This window comes from Sus scrofa, chromosome 13 (assembly GCF_054392235.1).
Source record: "Sus scrofa isolate SSC_HxYL_T2T_F1_AM1 chromosome 13, Sscrofa_HxYL_maternal_Yorkshire_Landrace_v2.0, whole genome shotgun sequence".
Lineage (NCBI taxonomy): Eukaryota > Metazoa > Chordata > Mammalia > Artiodactyla > Suidae > Sus > Sus scrofa.
In genome coordinates, this window is record NC_139395.1 from 210,686,773 (window position 1) to 210,714,279 (window position 27,507).

At 39.1% G+C, this 27,507-nt stretch overlaps 1 protein-coding gene across 4 annotated transcripts in view; it reads right to left on the bottom strand.

The window, feature by feature from the left end:
• SCAF4 (SR-related CTD associated factor 4) overlaps positions 1-27,507 on the bottom strand; it is a 58,588-nt gene that overhangs the window by 2,900 nt on the left and 28,181 nt on the right. The window contains exons 8-20 of one of the 4 annotated variants that reach the window (XM_084991938.1): positions 24,551-24,756; positions 23,760-23,868; positions 21,375-21,539; positions 20,778-20,863; positions 19,135-19,325; positions 17,977-18,077; positions 17,442-17,555; positions 16,279-16,435; positions 14,950-15,107; positions 13,114-13,279; positions 12,943-13,029; positions 12,594-12,719; positions 10,389-11,744 (exon numbers count right to left, since the gene is read on the bottom strand). In XM_084991938.1, the coding sequence (XP_084848064.1) occupies positions 11,593-11,744; positions 12,594-12,719; positions 12,943-13,029; positions 13,114-13,279; positions 14,950-15,107; positions 16,279-16,435; positions 17,442-17,555; positions 17,977-18,077; positions 19,135-19,325; positions 20,778-20,863; positions 21,375-21,539; positions 23,760-23,868; positions 24,551-24,756 (1,818 nt within the window). In that variant the 3' untranslated portion in view covers positions 10,389-11,592. Of the gene's footprint in view, positions 1-10,388; positions 11,745-12,593; positions 12,786-12,942; positions 13,030-13,113; positions 13,280-14,949; positions 15,108-16,278; positions 16,436-17,441; positions 17,556-17,976; positions 18,078-19,134; positions 19,326-20,777; positions 20,864-21,374; positions 21,540-23,759; positions 23,869-24,550; positions 24,757-27,507 lie in introns of those variants that run through there. The other 3 variants (XM_084991937.1, XM_005657142.4, XM_003358925.6) reach the window with 3 other exon arrangements.

The window sequence follows — 27,507 nt, forward strand, 5'->3', positions numbered from 1 at the left end:
ATGGTCAATGAGTTAGTGCAGCACAATCCAATACCTAACTATAGGCGCAAGGGGCGAATAGCAAGTTTTCAAATATTAGAAAAATGAGGAAGGGGTTCAAAGCATCTTCCTATAACAAAAGAGGAAAGAAATGTTTGCAGGACAATGGGAAGGTCCTATTCCCAGTTTCCACATGATGATGGCTTCCTCAATTACCAGTCTGACAGGAGCCTAAGGAAACAAGGCTAACAGCAAGCAGCCTTATACACAGAGGTCAAATGTGCAGTGATTCTTTATAAAATATAAATCTCTAGGGACACATCTTAAGTTCCTCATAACATGCATTTGAGGATGCATACAGACTAACTGAACAGAGTGAATTTTCATAGTACTCATATATTTAAACCGCCTATAAAGCACATTTTTTAAAAAGAAAAAACATTGTCTAATTTATCTATTCCATTTCTGTGGATGTTTATATTGGGATTTTGCTTAAAATATACACTCAAATCCCTTCCTTCTTTTGTAAATAAGTTGATTTCCTTTTAGTCCTTTACGGACCAACAAAAATTCATAGGTTCCTCTGAGAGAATACTCCCATAGTTCCAAATGTTGGTCTCAAGACCACTGAAGTGGTGGAATTATGGATTTTTTTCCCTATCTTGTTTCGCAGTGAACAGAAAAGCACTACTTTTATGATAAGTCATGTTTACAAATATATCAGGTGGTGTAAGCATCAGGAAGGCACAGTATATGAATTTCCTTTTAATTTTTATTATGAAAGCTGACATTATCTTTTTTCCGTCTTTTTAGGGCCGCACCCACAGCACATGGAAGTTCCCAGGCTAGGGGTTGGATCAGAGCTGCAGCTGCCAGCCTACGCCACAGCCACAGTAACACGGGATCCAAGCCATGTCTGTGACCTACACCACAGCTCATGGTGACATTGAATCCTTAACCTACTGAATGAGGCCAGGGATGGAAACTGCATCCTCATGGATACTAGTTGGGTTCATTACCGCTGAGCCATGATGGGACCTCCCAGGAGAGCTGACATTATGTATACCACTGGGATATGTAGGGAATTACCCAGGCCTAAAGGACATTCAAAGCAACTTTTCATTTTATTTTTAAGTATGACATACAATACCACTGACAAGTTTTCTAGTTACAGATTTTTAAAAAATTCCATTGATTCATACACATGCTGAACACCTAAGCTTTACATTAATCATTTAATGTGCTGGGAATATTGAGATTAAAAACAATAATAATCCTGATTAGTAGAAACAAATGTCAACTGCTACAGGAGATGGCACACAACAGCATGGTGACACAGGTGGACCTGATGAACTTGGTGTGTGCGAATCTGAGCAGGAATCCAAGGGGATGTCTGGACTGGGTCTCAAAGTCAGGAAGAACATTCAAGGCCAATATGAGAAGGGAAGGAAGGACATGACTGGTTAAGAGAACAACAACTTCTGAAAAGGCTTATTATTAGTAGTAAGGTGAAGCAGTAAACTGTTATTCTGAGAATTGTAACAGAATGTCTTTGATGAAAACTAAGGAGAGAAGGTGAGGCTTATTATTGAAGCAGCTAGAATTTGTATAAATACAAATTGCTTAAAAAAAAAAAAAAAAGAGAGAGAGAGAAGAAAAGAAAGATGAGGTCTGTGAGGCTGAACGGGTAGGCTGGAACAATCCAGGAACTTGGTCTTTGATCTAGAGCAGTGGGAAAATTACCAAGGAATTTTTAGCAGGGATGATCCTACGTTCACGTTTGAAAGATCCCTCTAGCAAAGAGGATACAGAAAAGCAAGGGGAAGGACACGGGAGGGTAGTTAGGCTCTTATTTCAAGAACTTCAGGAACAGAGGTGAGGAAGAGATTTAAGGCCTTTAGTAAGCAGGACTGGCAGAATTTAAGAGATGGAGAAACATCTAGGTTTCTACTTTTTTTTGGTCTTTTCTAGGGCCTCACCCACGGCATACGGAGGTTCCCAGGCTTGGGGCCAAATTGGAGCTGTAGCTGCTGGCCTACGCCACAGCCACTTGGGATCCCAGCCGAGTCTTCGACCTACACCACAGCTCATGGCAACGAAGGATCCTTAACCCACTGAGCGAGGCCAGGGATTGAACCCACAACCTCATGGTTCCTAATCAGATTCAATAACCACTGAGCCATGATGGGAACTCCTAGCTTTCTACTTTGAATGAGTGGATGGAAGTTATCAACGCAGGAATTTAGGAAGAGAAGCAATTTGAAAACATGACAAATTTCACATGGTAATAATACTGGCAGTTGGAAGAGCTTGGACTACATCTGGTGGGAATGTGCTGAAGAGACTGATGAAATGTACAGAGCTCAGAAGAGAGGTTAGCTTATCTAGAATATGGGTGAGCCAAAAAACGGACAGGGAAGAGCGACCTGGGGAAACATCACACTAGATAGACACCTCTGAATTTCCTAATATAGTAAGATTTTGAGGCAGACAAAAGAGTGCTAGCCCCAAATGTCTGTATTCAAATTCAAGCCCACAAAATACACCGGAGTTTAAATAACCAAGGCTATTTATTTCCCAATGATGAGCCAAAACCCTGATACGTTGCAAAATTAAAAAAATAAAACTCAAGGTTAAAGAGGTAGTGTGCCATTGCTCTCCATAGCAAAGATGTTGGTGATCGTGGGAAATAACAACGTATGTTAAAAGGCTGAAGGGGTGGTGATGGAGGGGAGCGTTGATTCCATGGCTGGAAATCAGACTGGACCTTGAACCAGGACAATGTAAACAGGGGATACAAAAAGTACATCAACAACTACGGCAGCTCTCTGCCAAGAAGGACCAGAGTTGTGTAGTCAAGGAGACACAGATACAAGTTCCTAAAGGCTTGAATTAAATACTGTGGGAGTGACTAATGGAATGTGTTAGCTGGACAGTTTCACAGAGGATGTAAATTGAAGCTGGATATTTAAAAAGAAGCAAGGATTTGCCATGTGCATAAGTAAAGGGAGGAGAGTAGGAGGAAGGGCAAAGGGAACACATGAAAAGGCAAGTTGGTAGCAAACACAAGGTGGCTCTTCTACCTCTTCTTGGCCAACGTTCTTGTCTTCCATTCTACCACAGCCACTGCCTCCAGGAAGTCCTGCACCTTTCATTACAAGTAACTGCCAAATTCTTTTTCAAGTACCCCCTTCTCTGAGCCCCTTCCCAGAACAAACATCAGTCCCTCTAGGATCATGTTCCCAGAGCCCGTCTTTATGTTCCTCCTTACCTGCCTTAAGTCCATGGTTCTCCTGCTCCATGTTGCCTGGAAAAACCTCAACACTGTTTTTAGATGTAACTCTTCTACCTAATCTGCACTGAACAAGGCTGCGTACCACCCCCGACACGCAGACTGGTTTTATTTTAAATTTATCCCTACGACCACAAGTACTCCCTTAATTCTGGCCAGCAATTCTAATTTCCCTAGTCAATTCACATTCTCATGCTTCTAGATATCTGTTTCACATGTTGCTGTTTCTCCTTAATCCTGTCTACTCTTGGCTGGTTTGTTTTTTCCAACTTCAGTGAGGTAAAAATCACCAGCCTACAATTCACCTATGAAAAGGTTATAATTTGAATGGTTTTTAATATATTCTGTTGAGCAAGCATCACAATAAACTTTAGCACCTATTCATCACCTCAAAAAGCTGCCCTACATCCATTAACCATCATGACTTGCTTTCCCCCAACTCCACCTCCCAACCATACATTTCATTTTCTGTTTCTATGGACTTGCCTATTTTGGACATTTCATGTAAGTAAGCCCTGGTGACTGGTTTCTTTCACTTCATATCTTTTTAAGGCCCATTCGCGTTGTAGCATGTACAAGCACTTCATTTCTATTTACTGTCAAGCTTACTCCATTAAATGGAAATACATTTTACTTATTCTACCCTTGCTTTATCATTAAAAAAAAAAAAAAATACAAGGGCATTTAGAAGAATTTTTCACCCACCTACCTACCATCAGATCTACCAATTTTCTGGCTCTTGTACTCATATTATCCCTTCTGTGAACATCTGTGTTCCGCAAAAACAAACAAGCCCCACACTGAAACCCTGAATCCATGCCCTCTCACCTACGTAAGGTTACTAACCTAAGAAGCATCTCCTTCTTTACATCAAAAATTTCCCGTTTACTGGGTTTTCCAATAAACGCTTTGTAGCTTCATCCTTTTTACAAAAACAAAAAACCTTCCTCATCTTGTGTCTCTTTGCATCTTGTGTCTCTTTCTCCCCCTCTTACTGTTCCCCTACCTCTCCTCAGAGAGGTCAAAAATCACTGTATCCATTTCTTCCTCTCTCCCCTGATCTTATGTATATTTATAAAGGCTTTTAAAACCTTCACACCTATGAAACTACATTTCTCAAGATCACCCAGAAGCTTTCATTTTGCTAAATCCAGTTGGCAATTCTCAGCACTCTTCTTGGACTCAACAATGGCATCTGAGAGTTGATCTCGTCCCTCCTTCTTAGGAAATTTCTTGACCAGGCTTCCAGTATTTCTCCTTCTACTTTGGCTTCCTAGCCCACTGGCTACACAGTCTCAGTATCCTTTGCTGGGTGGAGCAGGTATAGAATCGTGATTAAATGCACAGGTGTTGGAGTAAGGGTACCTCCAATTCTAGGCGCTGCCACCTGAAACTGTGACTGTGGGTGGGTTACTTCATCTCTTTATGCCTCTGATTCCCCATCTAAAAATGGGGATAACTGTATTGACTTCACAGAACTATAAGCCTTAAAAGATTAACACATGCAAACTCCTTAGAAGGGTTCCCAGAAGGGTTCCCAACACGTCTCAAGTTGTCTGCATCGCATCTGCAGCTGCTAAATGCTAGTATTCCTGGGCTCGTCCCTTTGACTACCTCTCTAACACTCCCTCCCCAGGTAACCTCACAGGCTCTGGGAGCTATAAATGTTATACTGGCTAATAACACCAGAATTCACATTTTTAGACTTTACCAGTCGTTTAGTTTAGTTGAAATCTGCATCTGAATATCAAAGTTAAAACATCCAACATTTTAACTTGACATGCTTCTTCCCAACTCATTCCTCTCTGACATCTGCCCATCTCAGGAATGGCAATTACTCTCTACCAATTGGCTCAAGTCAAAGACTTGATCATTCTTGCTTTCTCTCACATATATAAGTAATAAGGCAATTCTAAGGCTCTATCTTCAAAGTTCAGAATCCAAATGCTTATGATGTCTATTGTCACCCAAGTGCAAGCTATCAGTGCTCTAATCTATTTCAATGGCACCCAAACTAGCCTCTTCTCTCCACTCTTCACTAACTCCCATAATTTGCTTTCTACAGAATAACCATATGCAATCCTTTCTTGTTTGTTTTGGCTGCATCTGTGGCATGCACAGATTCCTGGCCCAGGGACTGAACCGTGGCCACAGCATGACAACAATGGATCCTCAAACCGCTGAGCCACCAGCAAACTCCGATCCTTTGGAAAAAAAAAATGTAAACGAGATCACAGCAAAACTTACATTTCCTGCTACACCCCTGACAACCAGCAGGACTGTCCTACTCCACACCTCAAGAACCCACTGCAGTCTCTCCAACAAGCCAAATGTGTTTTCAGTCCAAACCTTCCTTCCCTGATTCTCTCTAAATGAGACCTTTTCCCTCTGTATCTACAGGGCTTTTTCCTCCTGTTATTTCACTGCATCACCTCCTTAGTAGCCACCCCAACCCATTCTATTTAAAACAGCACATCCCATGTGACATTCCCGCAACCTCATTCTCTGCTTTACTCTCTTCACAGGAGTATCTCCATGTGCGATTACTAGTTTACTTAATATCTAAGTCCCTAATGGAATGTAGCTCTAGGAGGACAGGTCTTGTCATGCAGGTATCTCTAGTACCCAGAAGGGTGCCTGGCACACGGTAGGTATTGAGGAAATACATGCTGAATGTATGAATGAATGAATGGTGGCGGCATAAGCGATGACCAAACTCATCAAGAAGATACCTCTCAGGGGGCAAAAGCAGTAGCTACAAGGTCCAGGTCGTTCCCCCAGGATGGTGAGTCTCTTTCCATTGTAAACCTACAAAGAACTGAAATTTATTTTGAGAAAAGCTTTCACAACCTCCTCTCCTGTTCCTAGTCTAAGTTTCACCTTTTTTTATTCTAATAGAATGACTGTCACTGTGGCACTGTGCATGAACCTAATGTGAAACTTGTTCACACAAGGAAAAATATATGTATCAACCACTCTTATCTCTCTCCCACCAATGCCCTGGGATCTCTACGCTCACATATCATTCAAACTGTTTTACTCCGGACCTTCAGAAAGCTAAAATAATACCACAACCCATACACGTATTTATTTTGCCTAGATTCACCAACTAATAACATTTAGGAAATAATTATTTCGAAAAGACCTCCAGGTGATTCTTATAGTAGGTACTGTTTTGGGAGCTGAGAAAATGGAAAAATGAGATAGTTTTCAAAGAGAGAGAGAAAGTACATTCTAGATTGTATTATACAGTTATTATACCAAGAAAAGCTTTTAGAATGGTAACGAGATTATTAAAAGAAATCTGAGTTTTCAATAACATATAGTACAGGTACTTCAATTTTGAGCATTGGGTACCTTATGTTTTAATAAAACCTAACAGATAAAAATCATATTTTCAAATGAGAACCAGAGACTTTAAAATAACTCCTTGTTTTTTTGCAAACTGTACAATAAGGTTTGGTCAATTTCCCTACAGCTCAGTTACAGTCATTTTTTTTAGAATTTCAGTTTGTATACAAATTGCTATTTTTCTGTAAATGGTAAAGTGTAACAGATGTGACTTAGAGTTGAGTCAAGACCTCTGGGATATACAGTTAACTCATCACTGAATGAGATCATTCACAGGCAATTTTCTTTTTTCTTTTTTTGCTTTTAGGGCCACACCTGTGGCATATGGAGGTTCCCAGGCTAGGGGTCAAATCGGAGCTGTAGCTGCCGGCCTACACCACAGCTCACAGTAACACCAGATCCTTAAGGCACTGAGCAAGGCCAGGGATCGAACCTGCGTCCTCGTGGATGCTAGTCAGATTCGTTACCCACTGAGCCACAACGGGAACTCTGGCAATTTTATTTTCAATCTCAGCTGGAAAAAAAAAATCTTACCTGAAATTCTTCACAGCATTATCTCTGTCTACCAAAAGCAATCAAGACCCCAGCGTTTCTGCCCCTCCCACCACCTTCCTCAAGCCCCCAAAGACGTCACAGATTCAAACTTTTAAGAGATTCTTTGAGGCTGGAGTTTTGTAGCCTATGAAGTGCAGGAGGAGATGGAGACAATGTGATAAGCAGCCTTTAAGTTTCTGTGCAAGACCTCTTGTTTGAAGTGCTTCACTTTTTGAGAAAATACAGTGTACTCATGCATAAATTCATATCAAAGGAAAGCCCCTGTTGTGGACTGATCACTATTCATTGAACAATGTTATATACTAAGTTGAAGGAAACTGTGATGAGCATTTGGGAACCATTTCTAACTGACACTAATGGAATAATATGATGCAATATATTTAGGGTACCAATTCAAATATCTTAAAAGATTTCAAAGAACACTTTTATAAAATGAATAAACACCTGGGAGACCCCTCCAGCTCATAACTGAATATAACCAATATTGTAACAAAGTCCACATTAAGAAAAAAATTAAAATGCAAAGTGTCTTTAAAAATTAGATATTACTATTAAAAAAACTGTTTAGAATTTTCTTCAGGTTTCCTCTGAATGCTATTCACATTAGTGGACTGGTGCTCTAATGCTCTAATTTAAAATGCTAAAAATTAATAATTATAAAAATACCAAAATTCTGGGCAGAAAAGTCTAAAGCTAGTAAGTGAAATCACCCCAAGTGGAAACCAATTTTAAAGTACAGTTGACCCTTGAATAACACAGCTCTGAACCTCACGGGTCCACTTATATACAGATTTTCTTTTTCAATAAATACAGACTACACGATCCACAGGTGGCTGAATCTGCAGATGTGGAAGCACAGACAGGGAGGGATATGTGGACTGCATGGAAGCTGGCACCCTTAACCTCTGCATTGTTCAAGAGTCAACTGGAATTAGAACTTGATGGTAAAATTACTCATCTCCAAGGCAGTCTCAAGGATCACAGTTATTGTATAAAAGCAAACACACCTGGTTTAATTTACAAACCAATTCTATCTATGTAAGTCTTGAAGTGTCCAAATTTTGGAATATCAATTCAAATGTTGATTGAAGCCGGGCAAGTTACGTGTAGAAACCAAGCATGAAGTACATCATACCACTGTCCAGCAATTCAGCCTGTAGGCTACCAATTTGTGACTTTTAAATCTTTGGTAACTAATGTTATCAATTAAGAAGCAATCTTACACATACCCAGTTCTTATTTATAAATTCCACCATCATCTACAGCAATGTGACAAAACTGGGGAGAAACTCTGCATAATAATAATTAATGAATAAATGTATCTGGCAAGAGAAGAGAACTTAATTTTCCACAATAGGAATGAGTCCAACTCAGCTTAGTTTTTCCTTGAAAAGATATTCTGGACATGCTGGTAACACGATAGAGATATGTAACACAAACAAACATTTTTTGTGTATTTCTTTTATTGTTTGGAATACCAAAGTAACCCAAATTTCACATTTACAATAAACTTTCAAATAAAAATATGCTGTACATTGTATTAGAGATACATATTATACAAAAAGTTTGGAAAAGTAACACAAACACTTAAACAGTGAAGAGAATGCACTGAACTGCTATTCATCTTTAATATTCCTTTTCTCCTAAATGACCAACAACTGTTAACTGTCACCTTGAGCTTTTATAAAATGACCACTGTTCTAGCTAGCTACTTTGGAGTGTGAGATACTGAGAAGAGATGCCTTTAAAATCAAGTGATAATTAATTATACATCAAATAGTTTTATGTTTTCAGATGCTCAGTTACTGAAACAATCAAAATATATAAAAGATGGAGGTTCAGTTCTCTACAAATTTGGTAGCGTGGGCTACCTCGGTCCAACTCCAGAAACAGGTAGCCATCACTCCCAAACTAACACCCACACTTACATCTGATCACTTGGAAAATTCTTTAAACCAAACCATCTTTAAAACATCTCACTATCTCCTTCATAACCAGGGCTCACTACAGTTTCCTAGAAATTCGTTTGGCCCCTCTGCTTTAAAAGCATTATTGCTACATTTGAGAAATTAAGATCCAAGAACTCAGTTATGTTTCAAGGATACATTCACACATTCACCTTCCGTTGTAAGAAAATGATTCTGAGTATTATTAATGAGAAGAATACAGAGATCATATTGTGCTATTTAAATGAAATACCACCATGACTAACATTTTTTTCTCAGCCAACTGATGGAACTCTAGTATGTGTGAACTCCTGACCTGGTTTAATATACCATGAAAATATCTGAGACAACTATGCCAAGATATGTACTTTCCTTAAAAGGTTCCTTCCTCTGTCTGCCAACAATTTGAACACATTAAAATAAATCATAGTTAAAATAGTATAATTTTAGAATTTCAAAGTATAGTCTTCTCTAGGTATTCTAAATATTATCTATGACATTCCTTACCTGTAATAAGCACCCATCATTCACTGAGGGCCCACTCTGTGGTAGGCCCCATGTCAGTTATTTTATATTTGTTAGCCCACTGAATCATCACAACACCCTGGTGGGATATTTTTATTCCTTGTGAAGAAAGTGAAGTTTAATATCACATCACCTTCCAAGCTTAAAATTTTCTAGTATGGTATGACATTGCTTTCTTTTAGTGTAAGAGAAAATGTTAGAGCACCAAGAGAAAACTTAAAAGCATCTTAGCTCCAGCATTCTGTTACTTGGTAAAAAAAAAATCAACAATATCCCATCTTTTAGTGCTGCAATACTGCATGTGATTACTATATTCCTTTATCCAAATGATGGAACTACATATGACTAATCTTTGGGATAACTCCTCCTTTATTTGCATATACATTAAAATGTCTCATTTCTGGAGTTCCCACTGTAGCTCAGTGGTTAACGAATCTAACTAGGAACTGTGAGGTTGTAGGTTCGATCCCTGGCCTCGCTCAGTGGGTTAAGGATCCAGTGTTGCCGTGAGCTGTGGTGTAGGTCACATATGCAGCTCAGATCTGGTGTTGCTGTGGCTCTGGTGTAGGCCGGCAGCAAATAGCTCTGATTAGACCCTTAGCCTGGGAACCTCCATATGCTGTGGGTGTGGCCCTAGAACAGACAAACACACACACACACACACACAAGTCTCATTTCTACAAAGGTCAAAATTCATGGGGTATTCTTTTTTTCTAACTGAAGCAACATGGAATGCTATCTTTTTCATGATTGGAACTAAACCTACTTCATTTTAGTTAAAAGTGCTTATTAGAACAGTTTTCATTTTTATGTTACATCATATTTTAACCTTTCCAGATTTAGAACAGCCTTTAATTTCTAAATTTTGTTTTAAAAGTTAGAGACAACATTCATCATCACAGGTGAGGTATAAACAGCCCTACAATGAAAACCAACCATCATCCACTTACGTACCAAATGTCCCTTCTAATGGAGCTTTCGTTCTGAGGGGTGGGAGGAGACGGACACCCAAACTGTGTTAGGTAATGATGCATACTGAGAAATTTATTTTTCCAGTGGTGCCTAGCTTACTAAGTTTATTTTTCAAGCTCACCAGCTTTTGATTTGTGTTGTATTTTGTTTCACACAGTGGCTGAGAATTTAAATTGTACATTTCAGTAGAGATAAGAAATAAAGGGGAGAGTCCCTGAGACCTAAATGTTAAATCAGAGGCAGATGATTTATCTGTTCCCCCCACTTTTCTTTTCCTTCTTTTTTTAAAATGGCTGCACCCACAGCAAATGAAAGTTCCTGGGCCAGGGATTCAATCTGAGCTGTAGCTGCGACATACACTATAGCTATGGCAACGCCAGATCCTTTAACCCACTACACAGGGCTGGGGATCAAACCCACACCTTCACAGTGACCCGAGCCCCTGCAGTAGGATTCTTAACCCACTGCACCATGGCAGGAACTCACAGGTTATTTATTCTTTGAGGTTGTTTGAAAGCAGTGGTTATTAAACTCTTGGAGATAATGAAATCTTTCCACTCATTCCATGAATTTACTGAAGCCCAGGAAAACAAGCACAAATGCACACAACTTTGTAAACATTCTTAAGTGGCCTAGTATTCATGGACACCAGACCAGGAAATTCATTTTAAAGAGAATTCACAGTCAGGGATATGGATGTGTGGTGGAGGAAAAAATTTGATCAGAAAATTCTACCTGACTTAAGATTCATTGATTCTTGTGTAAATACGGGGGGTAAAGCATAACAAAAGTGAAATCTAAAGATGTTAATTTAAGGTTTCCTGGCTCCTGGTCCAATGTTCCTCTACTATGATTTCCATTAGGGCTCAGACCTCTTAAGCAACTTCCCCAATAAACAAATCATTTTCATCACCACAATGACTACTGCTACATTACTTGTGACAAATTCTAAACCTTAGCCCTCTTTTACCATTAACCAGTCTGTGTAATACAGGAAAAAAAAATCAAGTTTATTATCAGCCTAAACTCAGTCTTGGAGAGGGCAGAAGATAGCATGCCATTTAAAAACAAATTGATTTTTATTCTAAATGCAACAAAGTGAAAATTTCCAACAGTACTGAAAGCTGTAGGTGAAAAGTAAAAATCCTGTATCACAAACCAATGTCCTCCAGTCCTATAACCCAGAAGTAACCCATGTACTCTTTCTTTATAACATCTAAGACTATAAAAGCAAACATTTGCATAGACATAGCTCTGAAAAATACAATGTGCTCACAGGACCAGAAAATGATAATACCAAGGACGAATTAACTATCCATTAGGAGAATCAAGGGTTAATTATACTTGGCGATACCACTTCAAATACAATGTAAACAATCTAAACCACCACACTTCCCTTGATGGTAGTAGGAAAATTGTGGAGGAAAAGTACAAGAGAACTCTCACAGGCAAAAACTGAGGAGCCAGTGGAAAAGCACTGCCTCAGGCTGTGCAAATGTCATTCAGGTAACAAAGTCATTTTATTGTAATGTATCAAAGATAATTTCTTTGCTAGCCCACAGAGAATGCTACCAAAGTCCAGGAATTTAAATATATAAAAATTAATCCAGAAAGAAAAAAGTAAAATATGTTGTCAAAGAAATGTTATCGCTTATCAAGCTGGGATGTCTAGGGTTATGTTAATCATGGACTGTGTACCAATTCCTTTTTTAAAAAAAACAGTAGTTTAATCACTTTTCTATACCAAAGGAAGATGTGCAAACCCAAACTTTTATTCAAGACAGACAAACATGACTTTTTTGAGCTGTCTCTAGGAGGTACTCCTAGTAAAGGCCAAGTGCACATACTGAAGAGGAAGATTTTCCTCCAACAAAGTATCAGGCTCCGAGAAATTGCACCAAAATCAGCACTGTTTACAAAAAAACCTAACTTGGGCTGGGGAAAGAAAACTAATGATAAAAATATTAACTTACCAAGAAGTGAGACAGGCTGGGTTACAGGAGGGGTAGGCAGATTCGTGGGTGCAGCAGGTGGCACGGCAGAGCCATACATTTTCACACTGTCACCAGACTCGGCGTTTCCTCTAGCCCCAGACACCACTGTTGGAATGGGATTTCCAATAGATAAGTCTTTTGTAGTGTCTTCATTTATACCAGCGATAGTAGCTAAGGAATATAATTACATCAACATGTGAAGCTGAATAATTAATTATCTCCCCGGTCACCATTCTTTTGCCATACTCTAGATCCTATTACTGGTCCATTCTCCCTCCTACTCCCAACTCCAACAGGACAAGTGAACACAAAGGAAAAACATGCTTACAGTTTGGGATGCTTATTGGTGGAGTGTGAGGAGGAGGAATGGATACTGGTGGAGTTATAGGAGGTGGGGGTCCAGGAGGAAGAAAACCTAGAATAAGAAAAATAATGTCAATCTGTGTCATTTTATTTCAGGCTCTAAAAAAATAGTATCTTCTCAAATAACTCAGTGTACCTGGTGGTAAATGCATTGGGTTGAATCCTGGGCGCAAAAATGGCGGAGGAGGTGGAGGAGGAGGAACACCAGGACCAAAGCCTGGAGGCGGAATTCCTAAAGGAGGCGTGAAAGTGGGTGGCTGGAGAGCACCAACTACAGGAGGTCCCGGCTGATGTGGTGGGACCTAGAAAGAAAGAAAAATGAAGCCATCTATCTAGCCACCCTCCCACCCGCATAGTGTGTAGAGACAAAGAAAATTCCTTGTTAAAAAAAAACCAGTTACCTCTAAATTACAGTTATGTGAATACACAGGTGGTAACCTGTAACTACCCCAAAATGACAGAGATCATGCATCTGCTCTCTATGACAGCAAATTCACACTGCATTTCTTTTTCTTTTCTTTTTTGTCTTTTTGCCTTTTCTAGGGCTGCTCCCACGGCACATGGAGATTCCCAGGCTAGGGGGTCTAATCAGAGCTGTAGCCACAGGCCTAAGCCAGAGCCACAGCAACTTGGGATCCGAGCCACGTCTACAACCTACACCATAGCTCACGGCAATGCCAGATCATTAACCCAGTGAGCAAGGCCAGGGATTGAACCCGTAACCTCGTGGTTCCTAGTTGGATTCGTTAACCACTGAGCCACGACAGGAACTCCCATACTGCATTTTACCAGAACCTATACTGGTGTTCTAAGTTTGAGAAATACAACTACCTGGTAATGTGCCCAGGTATTAAGATTATAGGTCCTTGGGTCAAACCGCCTGACCCCCCATTGAAAGAAGTTTTGTGACCTGGAACAAGCTACTTAAATTACATTCTCTAGACCTCAGTTTACCAATCTGTAAGACTGAAAAGTGCCAACCTCATATAATTATGGGGATTTAAAAGTAAGTAAATGTTAAGTGTTAGTGCGTGGCACTTGATAAATACCTAACACATGTTAGCTATTAAAAAAAAAAAAAGTATGATCAATCTTAACAGATTAGTCAAGTTTCTTTAAATTAGTGCTGACATACACTGAATCTTCTCTGGAACCTGCACGGAAAGGGCACATCCAAAGAAAGAGTCAACTAAAGAGTGCCAATGCGTGCAGTTCCCTTGTGGTGCAGTGGATTAAGCATCTGGTGTTGTCACTGCAGTGGCTCGGGTTCAGTCCCTGACCTGGAAGCTTCCACATGCTGAGGGTGCAGCCAAAAAAAAAAAAAAAAGTGCCAATTTGGGGGAATCCATTTATAAAATATCACAGCTAAGTATGTATCAAATCATGTAATTTTCTCCTTACTGAGAAAATCAAGAGGCTAAGGAACCTCTTAGATTAGTTTAGATTTATCTGATTCAGTTTTTTTTGGGGGGGCTGCACCTGTGGCAGGTGGAAATTCCTAGGCCAGGGACTGAACCTGCACCATGGGTGTAACCAGAGCCACAGTAGTTGACAATGCTGGATCCTTAACCCACTGAGCCACAATAGAACTCCTGTCTGATTCAGTTTTAATATAAGAAACTGAGGAAAGAAAGCACTGAAAGAAAAATGTAATGGATCACATATGAAACTATGAGTCAAGTACCTATAATTTTTACCAAAACATTACTTACTTAGTTCCTAACATGTAACAGGAAAAAAAAAAAATCACATCTCAAGTCAAAAAGGTTATGAGTTAAGACACTGAATAATCTGGACAGGTGTAAGGCAATATATTCTGGTTTTTAAAAGTTTATAAACAATAGGTCTGACAATACCAACATACAAAAAAATTAACACGTACATCCATGCACTCATGTTTTGACTAGGAATCTAGACATACATCTACAGTAAGATTTCGAAAGCTATCTTTTAGACACCCAAATATTCTTACCTGTGGAGGTGGTACTGTTATAGGTGCAGGCACAGGGATAGGAGGGACAGGTACAGGTAAAGGCTTAGGTATGGGTGATACTGGTTCTGTGTGTGAGGTTTCTGCCCCTCCATTTTGAGCAACTTCATTTTCATGCTTTTTGGGAATTCCCTTCCAATCTATGAGAGTTAAAGATATTTAAGAAAAGCTTACATTTTCAGTTTATAACTTTAAACCCAGAAATGAAATGCCTATGCTAATCTTATTCATTACTTAATAATCATAAACATGCAGAAAGAATGCTTACCACGTGAGAGGTACAATTCTAACCATTATGTGTATACATGTGTGTGTATAAATTCATTTAATTTTCATAACCATTTATAAGTAGATCCTATTATTATTTCCATTTTATCAATGAGGAAAACAAAGACAATTTGTCTAAAGTCATATTCAGTGGGAGTGGCAAAGATGGGAATCAACCCAAACACATTTGACTCTGCAGCCTAAGTTCTTCAACATAACAGTGTATTGTTTGAATTAAAGATCCTGGGAGGGAGGAGCAGGATTCTTTTCACCCAGGACCAGAGCCTCCCAGAATGTCTAGCACTTAGCGAACCCTCAATACTTGTTGATCTGAACAGAAACCTAGCTCTAACCTTAAGTGATGGCATCATGCATGCACCCTGTAGAAAGGAGATGGGGTATGGAAAAAGTCAGCCAGGTTTTACTGTCTTTTGGCTCCCAAATTATCACTGTTTGAAGTTTTTGACGTTTTAAACATTTGCTCTATTTTGCCATGGCATCCTGGGCTCCTTTTTGTCCTACTATCTATCAATCTTCAGGTCATGCCCCCCAAACTGCCATTTTTCCCAATGCAATTCCACTACCATTCTGGCATTTTTAATATTCAGGCTACTTATTGTACCTCCTCATCTTATATGTTTGCTTCTGATGGCTTCTCTGGACATATAAACATTTCCAATAAATTATTCCAAAGCAATGGATTTTACCAACAAAATTCAGTTTAAGAGTCATTGGATCTGTTAGGTTTTCACAAGGAAAAATTCTATGTAAGGTTCACTTAATACTGTAAATGGTAATTAATCCCATAATCAGTAGTTATTTCATTTGTGTCTATATCTCTCCTACTAAATATAAGGTGCACAAGGGCAAGGACCACATTTGTTTTATTCACTGCTGTTTCCTCAGTTTATAATAGACTGGCACCCACACAGTGAGTATTTGAAAAATCTCAAAAATCAGCTCCTAATGCAGAGAATAAACATTTGTCACTGCACTACCAAGAAAAAATAGATTAATTTTTTAAAAAATTAAATACTCCTTTACCTGGATTAAGTGTGTCGCTGTCCAACATTCCTCCTTCACAAAAACTTTCCAGTTCTTCAGGCTTGACTTTGTCCCATGGAATGTAAGTCACACCAAGTTCTACATCCCAATACTGCTTATAATCTGCCTTTATTCCTTTGTTTAAGGCCCAGGCAATCTATTTCACCATTAGTTAAAATATTTAAAAAAAAAAAAAAGGGAAGGGAGAAGAATGTCATAAATTTTGAGTTAACTCTTCTCAATCATTCTAATAACTCAGACTTGGTTGGCAAGGGAACAATCTGGCCTGGTCATCCTTGGATCTCACAAAGTTTCATTCGGCACTAGGAAACTGGTTACCCTTTTATCCCACTTTGTCTTTGGATGGAAATGTAACTGGCAATCACCTCTTTACTCATTCATCCAATCACCCACCATTTCCCAACCAAGGCAAAGAAACAGGGAAAGTTTATCAGGAACAGGCTGAAGTTCCCCGTACAACTCAGCATAAAAGTGAGGAACACTTTGAAAAGTCTTGAGTACCCTGGAATTATTCAGTCTCAGACAAAATCCTTTGGCAGTTCAAGCCAAGGGTATAACAGGGTGTTTTGACATTAAGACTGACTTTGAAATGTGAAAATTCCAAAATTTTTTGAATGACAAGATTACAAAATAACATTGTTTTTAAAGCACCAATTAAATACCTCGATGAATTTGCACACCCTTAAAAATTTTTTTTTTTTTTTTTTTTTTGCTATTTCTTGGGCCACTCCCGCAGCATATGGAGGTTCCCAGGCTAGGGGTTGAATCGGAGCTGCAGCCACCAGCCTATGCCAGAGCCACAGCAACGCTGGATCTGAGCCACAAATGCAACCTACACTACAGCTCACGGCAAAGCCAGATCCTTAACCCACTGAGCAAGGGCAGGGACCGAACCCGCAACCTCATGGTTCCTAGTCAGATTTGTTAACCACTGCACCACGATGGGAACTCCCACCCTTAAAAAATTTTTTACCATGCACCTAACATTTAAAACTTTAACTCTTAGGAGATAATGATTTTTTTTTAAAGAAAGATGCACCTATAATGCCCTAGTGCCCAAAATTATAGTTTTTAAAAAGTCATATAATACTTCATATGAAGTCTTAGAAGAAATGAATTAATTTTAAAGCATGAAACAGTACCTTTATGGATTTCTGGTTCACTTTATAGTTTCCTCGGCTCAGTTTCTGCAGGGCACGATAAGCATCTTGCCTATGAACCATAACAATATAGGCACAACCTCTGGGAGGAATCATCTGCTCCAAAAGATTTAATTTTATGAAATATGATAACAAGATATACTAAGTGATCACTTCCAACAAGCCCAACTCCAACCCTTTGCAATCCCCAGAGCCAGTGTTCTACATATAAACAGAGATATTAAATGAATTTCTAAACTGTGGTTCCAGTCTGATCTTGACTGCCAATTATCCACAAATCTACAGTCCCTCAAGCTTTATCATATAAAGACTGGTTTAGACAAAAGTTTTAAATTAAACTTGGTCATCCAAGAAATGTAGTTAGATGGAGAGAATGCTAACAAACACAAACTCAGAACACCTAAACTCTAGCCACATCTTCTACAAACCTGGGCAAATTTTAACTTAGCTCACAAGTCCTTAAAATAACATTAATCACGTCTATCTACTGTCATTGAATAATTTAATAAACACTCACATTAATTGATTCAATTGGACCAAACTCTTCTAGGAGACTGGCAACATCCTGCTGAGTAGTCCTTTTGTCCAGCTGACCCACCCAGAGTGTAGTACTACACACTAAAATAAAATTATAATCGTAAAATATATACATAAGATAATGAGTAGCATTGTACTTTACATGAAAAAACATTAAAGAAAATACGCATGACTTAACATTATGATACTATATATGTTTAAGCAGAAAACCCCATAAACATTTTAAAAATTCTAAAAAACCACAGCAGTCATGTAATACAGAAATGGAACCAGGATAGTGAAAGGTACACCAATGAGTTGGGGGAAAAAATGGCCTTTTTGAAGACACATCTGAAGATTTCATCTATGTCAACAAGAGCCAGAGAAGTGGTATTTTGCCCAAGGTCATCCCCTGGCAAGTCAAGAGAGGAGCTAAGACATGATCCCAACCGATTCAGTGTTTTTGTTCACCATATGCAGCTGTCCCTTTCCAACTGTGGGGTGTATATGCTTTTTCTCTTATGTTGTATCCTCAGTAATAAGCCTTACAGAGTCAAAAGTTTTACATATGCCCAAGTCATATTATAAATTAAAATTTCATTAACAGCTACAGTTATACCAATAATGTATCTAAGTACACCTTTTTAAACATATTCTAAATAGACAATGAATTTGGGAAATTAACATATTCTGTAAATTGTAAATCTTTTTTTCTTTTTTGGCTGTTCCTGCTGCATGCAGAAGTTCCCATGCCAGGGATCAAACCCATGCCATAGCAGTGTAATGCTGGATCCTTAACTGTCAGGCCACTAGGGAACTCCATGCTGTAAATTGTGAATCTTTATAAAAGAGGGCATTAGTTACTCTTGGGGAAAAAACCCCACCTTTCCATTATGTGTTGAAAAGCTGATGATTTTATATTTCACAATTCAATCTAAGACACTATCACTCATCACTGTTAGTTTGGTTCACTCCTCACTGCTGCTTTATAGCTGGCTTAACATCCAAAAGCAAATGGAAAAGTTTATGCCAAAGCATAAAACAAATAAGACATGATGAAGCAGAATTTTCCTAACAGTTATAAAACGCTTCAAACTCACAACATGAAAACAAAAACAAAAACAATGCAGGATGGTTGAATATAAACATGTTCATTTACCACTTGCAGTTTCAGGCTTAATTTGAGGAAGGCCCTTTTGTCGGCGTTCTCTTTCTTTTTCTCGATCCCGTCTTTCTTGGGATCGGGATCTAGGAGAATGCCTGCGTCTATCTCTGGACCTTGATCGAGAACGTCGATGGCGGGACCTTCGAGATCTAGAACCAGATCGAGAGCGTCTCCTTTTTGGTGACCTAATATTTTCAGGAGGAGGGAGAATGGAGGGGAAAAAAAGAAAATGTAAACGCGTTATTGTGAAAAGGAAAAAATACAAATAGGTAATTTAATGTTTGGATACATTAAGAATGTGACAGCAGGAAACTCACTTTGAAGATGTTCAAAGTTAAAAGCACACATACGTTAAAAACAAGATAAATAAGGTTGCTAACTTATGAAACCATCTTTCATCTTTGACACCCCTGGAACTACATTAAATGACATCTTTGATTGTAGAAGCTAATGTTATCATTGAGATATGCTTCTCAGTAAAGTCTTCTTTTCTGTAGCCATTAAAAATATACAATCTGTGGAGTTCTTGATGTGGCGCAGCAGAAACAAACCAGACTAGGAACTATGAGGTTGCAGGTTTGATCCCTGGCCTTGCTAAGTGGGTTAAGGATCCAGCATTGCCGTGAGATGTAGTGTAGGTCGCAGACGCAGCTTGGATTTGGCGTTGCTGTGGTGTAGGCCAGCAACTGCAGCTCTGATTCAACCCCTAGCCTGGGAACCTCCATATGCAGTAGGTGCGGCCCTAAAAAGCAAAAATAAAAACAAAAACAATCTGGGGAGCTCCCGTCGTGGTGCAGTGGTTAACGAATCTGACTAGGAACCATGAGGTTGCGGGTTCGGTCCCTGCCCTTGCTCAGTGGGTTAACGATCCGGCGTTGCTGTGAGCTGTGGTGTAGGTTGCAGACGCGGCTCAGATCCTGTGTTGCCGTGAGCTGTGGTGTAGGTTGCAGACGCGGCTCAGATCCTGTGTTGCTGTGGCTCTGGCGTAGGCCAGTGGCTACAGAGCTGATTCGACCCCTAGCCTGGGAACCTCCATATGCCGTGGGAGCGGCCCAAAGAAAATAGCAAAAAGACCAAAAAAAAAAAAAAAAAAAAAAAAAAAAAAAAAAAAAAATCTGATTATAGTGTTATTATCTTTTCTTCACTTTTTTTGGTTGTTAAATTGGTAAAGGAACTTTGAATACATAAATCTTGTAATTCCATATATATCCAGTTAGGTATTAGAAAAAATGTGGGTTACAATAACTTTTTTTTTTTAAATGCTTATCCTGTTTCCATCCCACACATATAGATATACAAATATACCAAGTGTTTATTAAACCTGCACATCTGAAAACAATCCAACTTGATTTTAAATAGTTTCCTTTTTTTTTTCTGTTTAGGGCTGCACCTGTGGAATATGAATTGGAGCTGCAGCTGCCAGTCTACGCCACAGTAATGCCAAATCTGAGTGGCATCTTCGATCTACACCAAAGCTTGTGGCAATGCAGGATCCTTAACCCACTGAGCAAGACCAAGGATCGAACCCACATCCCTCATGGATACTACTTGGGTTCTTAACCTGCTGAGCCACAACAGGAACTCCTAAACTGTTTCCTAAGACATACAGATTTGGATTAACATTTTCCACAAATTACCTGGATGCTGATCTAGATCTCGACTTTCTGTTATCAGACATGTGCCGCTTCACCTCTTGAATACAAGGTTGTTCTACTTCCATTTCCTTTAAAAACAAAACATGAAACCCTTCATTAAATGAGAAAGTAGAAATTATAAATAAAGAGGACAAACATCTAAAAAAAAAATTAAACTGCAAATCTGTTGCTCTGAAACAGTTCTCTTTTGGTTACTCGAGACCAAATTACTAGTTTAATAATGGCTGGCCATGAGTGGGGAAAGTTTTTTTATATGATTTACAGGATTAGAAGAAGGACTTCTCTACTTCTGGAAGTTATTTTGCGTAAGTTACATACTGTTCTAAAAAACAACTACCTAAAGCAGTGAATCAGGCACTGGTTAAGCATTCCGTACTCTAAATCGATCCTCAGAGAACCCTATGGAAATTGGCAGTATACCAGCTTCCATATGAAAAACTAAGGTCACAAAGGGGGTGAATATGTGCCCAAGTTCATTCTTCATACTCAAAACTGAAGATGATAAACCAAGAAGTGGAAATCTGCCTACAAGTCAAGGGAACTACAAAGGTAATTGACGACCCAAGAAGGAAGTTTTACCTGATGTGCCTTTTGTGTCAGTGGCTCATTCTGCGCCTGAAAGGAAGTTTGGAAAGGCTGCTGCACGGGTGGAGTTGGAGGAATCACGGACTGAGCCATGGGAGGAAATGGAGGTGTAGGAAGAAGGCCAAATCCTGGCATCTGTCCATTAGGAGGAAGTGGAACCTTTTGTTTTTTAAAAAAATTGTATGAGTAGGTTTTAAGTAATAGCTACCAAAAGTAATTTGAAAAAAACTTACTTTATATAAAAGTATCATTAATGAATTTTGATCAAGGAAAAACTATGACATGTTAACAGTGATTAATTTCTATAGGTATAATCTTTATCCAAAGAATTGTTACATATCCACATATATGAATACACAGATCTGGTTTTAGAATTTAAAAACATCACTTCATTTATATGACAGACTAAACTCACAGGTACTCTATTGCAAACTGTCTCTCTTCAACTTTAAAGGCAATTATGCTTTTTCGGGAGGAAAAGTGCACTGACTTCAGGGTTCACTTCTTAAAAATTTACTAGGAAATGTTTCAACTAACATGCTTACTTTTAGGGTTTCAAATATCATAACAACAAGAGTAAGCTACAATCTAACATATTTCTACATGTGACATTCCAATGCCAACAGAATTTAAAAAGTTTAATACAATAATATCACAAAGAATTATTCTTTCTAAGCTATTGATAAACATTAACTGTTAAACATCTGGAAATAAGTTCGCAGGTTTTATTTGTACTGTATTTCTATTTTTTTTTTTGGCTGTGTCTACACATGCAGAAATTCCAGCATCGGGATCAAATCCACAGCACAGCAATAACAATACCAGATCCTGAATCTGCTGAGCAACCAGGGAACTCCTGTTTTCTTTGTATAGTCTCAACAGGCTTATAAAATATTTTTTAAAGCTTTATTCAGGTCATTAAAATCACAATATTGGAATTACTCTTGTGGTACAGTGGAAACAAATCCAACTAGGAACCATGAGGTTGAGGGTTTGATCCCTGGCCTTGCTCAGTGGGTTAAGGATCTGGCATTTCTGGGAGCTGTGGTGTAGGTCGCAGACACAGCTGAGATCCTGCGTTGCTGTTGTCTGTGGTGTAGCTCCGATTAGACCCCTAGCCTGGGAATCTTCCTTCTTATGCTGCAGGTGCAGCTCTAGAGAACAAAAAAACAAACAAACAAAAAAAAACACCGTATCAGTTTCATATGACCAAAACACAGGCACATCTCAGAGATATTGTGGGTTCAGTTCCAGACCATTATAATACAGCAAATATTGAAATAAAGCAAGTCATGAATTTTTTGGTTTTCTGAGTGTGCAATACAGCATTATGTCTAAAAAACAATGTATATTCTTTAATTTAAAAATTATTTTATTGTTAAAAAATGACAGCAATCATCTGGCAATGCATGATTGCAACAAACCTTCAATTTATAAAAAATGCAGGATCTGTGAAGCATAAAAAAAACAAGGTAGGAGTTCCCGTCGTGGCGCAGTGGTTAACGAATCCGACTAGGAACCATGAGGTTGCGGGTTCGGTCCCTGCCCTTGCTCAGTGGGTTAACGATCCGGCGTTACTGTGAGCTGTGGTGTAGGTTGCAGACGCGGCTCGGATCCCGCGTTGCTGTGGCTCTGGTGTAGGCTAGTGGCTACAGCTCCGATTCGACCCCTAGCCTGGGAACCTCCATATGCCGTGGGAGCGGCCCCAAAGAAATAGCAAAAAGACAAAACAAACAAACAAACAAACAAGGTATGCCTGTATACAGAATGGACTGAACATGATACAGATTAAGAAAATAGCCTCTAGGTTGACTGCAGCACTAAAGGCCTAGGATTTGTATTTTTTTAAAATGCCCCTCCCTGTCCCCATAATTTAGGTGCACAGTCAAGTTTAGGAAGCTCTAAATTAGAGGGTTTACTAAAATAAACCCAATGAACAAAACTCTAATAACTTCCAGCAATACTCTACTATGCTATGCTCCTTTTACTGCAGATTTTAAACTATACTGATGAATGTTGAGAGCTGAAATATCTCTATGGCATCAAACCATACAACAGTTTAAAAAAAAGTAAAGGCTTACTACAAGGGAAAGAGCTGTCTATAACCAGTTCCCTGAAACAGAACCACAATCTCTCCCTAAATGATTTAAACAAAAAAACTCATTATTCAATTAGTAGCATATAATATTTAGCATCCTTTTCTTAATTAAAGGAAAAAGCAATTCAAATCAGCTGTGTGCTCGATGGCTTTTAGTGCATCTGTCAGTAGTATTTAGCTACTCACACAGCTAAATAACAGTGGTCTGGGAAGTGCAAGATACATAGCCTAATAACAGATCTTCAGTTACTAAAACTCGGCTGCTAGAAAAACACCCCTACCTGATGGTGCACTGGATCCTGCTGTATTGTCATCATTCGCGGTTGAAACTGATCCATGTTTTGATGTTGGGTATATGCTGGTTGCTGCATGCCATCTCCAGGAAATCCACTAAAAAAGATGAACAATCTTTTTACCTATTCAAATCCACATGATTTTCAGCCACATTTATACTACAGAAGCTTAAAGAATATAGTTCAGGAGTCATTAATAATCAACATTTAACAGACTCACACTCACACACTTAGCATTACTCCTAACATAAAAGCTATTTTAATTGTAAATCTGACAGAATCCTCTCTCCATTCACGAAAAAACTCCAAATACCACAATTTTAAAAAACAATTTTAGGAGTTCCTGTTGTGGCACAGTGGAAACGAATCCGGCTAGTATCCATGTGGGTTCAATGCCTGGGCTCACTTAGTGGGTCAGGGATCTGGTGTTGCCGTGAGCTGTGGTGTAGGTCGCAGATGTGGCTCGGATCCTGTGTTGCTGTGGCTGCGGTGCGGGCCAGGAGCAGTAGCTCCGATCTGACCCATAGCCTGGGAACTTCCATACGCCCAGGGTACAGCCCTAACAAGCAAAACAATAAATGAATAATTTTTTTGGCCGTGGATCAAATCCGCGTCATAGTAGCAACCTGAGCCGCTGCAGTGACAATACCAGATCTCCAAAAAATAATTTTAAAAGACTCTATGTGAAAAATGATTTGGTTACGAAGTGTTACTTGCATTATGCCTTATAATAATTACCAAATCTCTATCTGCTGAGAAATCAAAAGAAGGCAGCTTACAAGGGTGCCTGTGGAGGAGAAGCAGCAGTTGCAGCAGCAGCAGCAGCAGCAGCAGGCACGGCAGCAACAGGTGCAGGCGGTGCAGCAGGGGTAGGAGGTGCTGTGGTGGCGGCGGCGGTGGCGGTGGCAGCAGCAGCAGTGTCTTCTTTCTTTGACTCTTCCACAGCTTCTGGCTCATCATCGTAATCAAATCTATCAAGTAGCTTCTGGAACAGGTATGTCAATATTTCATTTTAAAACTGAGACCGTGATTCAGTGCACAAAAAACTTTATAAAAACAGATATGCACCATCATCTATAATCCCACTATGCTGTCATGTACAATCTCATCTTCTCACACGCCTCTTAGGACCTTGGTTCACAGACAAAGAATTGTTATACAAATGCTATTTTGAAAAGACACACTTAAAAATTCTGCTGTTCTTCTACATTTCTAAGTATTCTCTTTTTGACTATTTCCCATATGATTTTATAGTTAATTTAGTGATAGAAAGATTTTACTAAAATACTCATTTTCCTAGACTAAAAACCTTTGGAACTTTGCACACATGAAAACAGGTATACATTTTCGGTTGGCTTTGCAAACTGTAAAAAGACCACGCAAGCATTATAAATACTTATAGAAAAAGGTCCATATGCTGCTTGCTCAAGAATATACCAGTAACATGAAAAAAAAAAGAGAATGGCATAGACAGGGCCACAAAGTCTACCTGTACACTTGTCTTCATGGCTCACCTTAGTTCACCAAAAATTTGCATTAAAAGACAAAAATAAACCAAAAAACCATAACCAATCCCTAGATCACATGTCCAGAAGAAGAGCCATTTAAAATATTACAGGAATTCCCGTTGTGGCACAGCAGAAATGAATCTGACTAGTATCCAAGAGGATGGGGGTCAATCCTTGGCCTTGCTCAGTGGGGCGGGGATCCAGTGTAGGTCGCAGATGCAGCTTGGATCCTGTGTTGCTGTGGCTGTGGTATAGGCCTTCACCTGTAGCTCTAATTGGACCCCTAGCCTGGGAACCTCCATATGTCACAGGTGTGGCCTTAAAAACAAACAAACGAACAATTACTAGAAGTTCGTGTTGTGGCACAGCAGAAATGAATATGACTAGGAACCATGAGGTCAGGGGTTCGATCCCCGGCCTCGCTCAGTGGGTTAAGGATCTGGCGTTGTCATGAGCTGTGGTGTAAGTTGCAGATGCGGTCTGGATTTGGCGTTGCTGTGGCTGTGCCATAGGACGGTGGCTACAGCTCCAATTAGACCCCTAGCCTGGGAACCTCCACATGCTACAGGTGTAGCCCCAAAAAGACAAAAAAAGGATAGCAACATGAAAACCTTGCCTTGCAGAATTCAGACTCAAGACTACAACATCAACTCTTACTTGAATTTCCAGCCTGCCATTTTGACCTACAAATTTCAAATTGGCCAGCTTCCACAATTGTGAGCCAATTCCTTTTGCAAATCCCTCCCTTTGGAGTTCCCACCATGGCGCAATGGAAAAGAATCTGACTAGTATCCATGAGCATGCAGTTCGACCCCTGGCCTTGCTCAGTGGGTTAAGGATCCGGCATTGCCATGAGCTGTGGTGTAGGTTGCAGATTCAGCTTGGATCCCATGTTGCCATGGCTGTGGTGTAGGCTGGCAACTGCAGCTCCAATTCGACCCCTAGCCTGGGAACTTCCACATGCTTCCAGTGTAGCCCTAAAAAAACAAAAACTCTCCCTCTTGACCTTTTCTGTGTGTTGTAAGATAATTTTTTTTTCAATTTTATTGGAGTATATTTGACTTAGAATGTTGTATTAGTTTCAGGTGTTCAGAAAAGTGAATCAGTTACACATACAAATTTAAGATAATTGCTAAAAACTAGACATTTAAGGGGTATGCATATGTGTATGTAACTGCTTCTGTCCCACTGAAGAACCCTAACACTAACATATGCGCCCAGGAACAGGCAAACAAAGTCTGAAAAGGAGTAAGGACCAGGAACACACCTGGAAATCTAAGTTGCAAGTGTTTAAATTGCTACGATGCAGAAATAAATATATTAGAACCATGTCCAGAGACAGACACAGAAATAAATGGGAATTAAACATATGACAAAAAATCATGAGGGAGAATTCACTGTTCCCCAAAAAATAAAGATTTAGCCATCCTAAATCATATTCTAGAATAGGTTCTGGATGGCTTGAGACAAACAAAAAACAAAAATATAAAACTATATATAGCATTTTAAAATACAGGGGAGGAGAGTTTTTCTGATCACAACACAGAAAACTAAGAACTAAGCCACAAGACATAAAAATTTATGTTCACAGATGCATGAAATAGCTGTGAAAAAAAACACATACGTATCTGTTCAAAGCAGAGTGGAACTGATTCCTTTTTTACTTTAGAACTTTAAGTAATATTTGCATTTCCCCCTATAAGCAAGTACTTCTTTTCTACTCAAATTTTATCCAACCTTCTGTTAGTAGTCACTCATAAATCACTAAGATAAATAACAACCAGTATTTACCATACGGACTCTTATTAATCTGGACTATCAGCTATAAAGTTATTTTATAATGAGAATTTTGGAATTAGAAATTTTAGAGATGATTAAAAGATATTTCATTATAGGATTTTCAAATTTCTGTGGTTTTTGCAGTGAAACTTGCAAAATGAAATGAAATTTTATATAGTCATAAATCCAATAAATAGACTAGGCATAAATAGGTAAGAGTGAAGTTAGGCTTAAGGAAACTCAGGTTGTGCATATTCAGCATAACTATATCCTTAGTGGGAGCTCCTGAAACATACCTAAGGTCCAACAGAGCAGCTGAAAGACAATGAACCAACCCAAACCCTTATATTTCAGATATGGCAACTAACATTTTTAATAGCAAAAGACATAAACAACTTAAATGTCTCTCAACAGGAGAAGAGCTAGGAGTCCCTGCTGTGGCTCAGTGG